Source organism: Aplysia californica, unplaced genomic scaffold (genome assembly GCF_000002075.1).
Source record: "Aplysia californica isolate F4 #8 unplaced genomic scaffold, AplCal3.0 scaffold00116, whole genome shotgun sequence".
NCBI classification, from domain to species: domain Eukaryota; kingdom Metazoa; phylum Mollusca; class Gastropoda; order Aplysiida; family Aplysiidae; genus Aplysia; species Aplysia californica.
Genome location: NW_004797386.1, coordinates 35,517 through 36,702, shown reverse-complemented (window position 1 = coordinate 36,702; position 1,186 = coordinate 35,517). Strand labels below are relative to the sequence as shown.

General features: G+C 45.8%; 1 protein-coding gene across 1 annotated transcript in view; it reads right to left on the bottom strand.

Moving 5' to 3' along the window:
* Positions 1 to 50: 50 nt before the first annotated feature.
* LOC101846642 (tubulin alpha chain) overlaps positions 51 to 1,186 on the bottom strand; it is a gene marked incomplete at its 3' end in the record, with an annotated part of 8,055 nt that continues 6,919 nt past the window's right edge. The window contains 2 exon segments of the mRNA XM_013081102.1: positions 51 to 159; positions 821 to 1,013. Coding sequence (XP_012936556.1) covers positions 51 to 159; positions 821 to 1,013 — 302 coding nt within the window.

The following is a 1,186-nucleotide window of genomic DNA, read 5'->3' as shown; positions in this document are numbered from 1 at the left end:
ACAGACAGACAGACAGACAGACAGACAGACAGACAGACAGACAGACTCACCTGCGGGGCTGGGTAGATAGCAAACTCCAGCTTGGCCTTCTTCCCGTAGTCCACAGACAGTCGCTCCATGAGGAGAGAGGTGAACCCTGACCCCGTGCCGCCGCCAAAACTGGACACACGGGGAAAAGGAGATAAATTATTTAGGCCAACTAGTGATTACAATTAATTAGTAGAAACTTGAACCCCCGCCAAAACTGGAAATACGGGGAAAGGGGAGATATTCATTTTGGCCGACTTCTGGCAACAGAAAACTATAGGCCCGTGCCATCAGAATAGAATCCAGGATCCAAAATAGAATTTTGTTTTCTCACAATTTTGCTATGTCTAATTTTTTAAGTCAATTTTTTGTGACCATATCTCGAGTGTCTCTTAACATAGATGAAACATTAGTGGGTCAGATGGTGTAGAATTTATTTAGCTTTAACTTGCTATGCTGCATGAGTGGGTAGTGCAGGGCTTTAACACGATGATTGGGTGATTACATTTTCAAGTTTCTTTTGGACGCCACCGTATGACCTGTTTGTGTTGCAAGTGCTGTAAAACTCTCACTAAAACAAAACCCTGGGGGTACATACAGGTACAGTAAAACACACAGTACCTGTGGAGCAGAGTACAGACAAGTACAGTACAACACACAGTACCTGTGGAGCAGGGTACATACAGGTACAGTAAAACACACAGTACCTGTGGAGCAGGGTACAAACAGGTACAGTACAACACGCAGTACCTGTGGAGCAGGGTACAGACAAGTACAGTAAAACACACAGTACCTGTGGAACAGCAGAAATCCCTGGAGGCCTGTGCAGCCATCCGCCAGTTTCCGGGTCCGGTCGAGAACTAGGTCAATGATCTCCTTGCCGATGGTGTAGTGACCGCGGGCGTAGTTGTTGGCGGCGTCCTCCTTGCCTGTACACAGCTGCTCCGGGTGGAACAGCTGTCTGTAGGTTCCGGTTCGAACCTCGTCTGGGAGTGGAAAGTGTTATAAAGTGTGTTTGATTAGGAAGAATATATACTTTGGATTTTAGATGGAATGGACACTTTAGGAGGTGTTAAATATACAATGTATATGCAAATGGTGTATCTTTCAGTCTCTCTTTCCTCTGTCTCTCTCTTTCTCTCTCTCTCTCTCTCTCTCT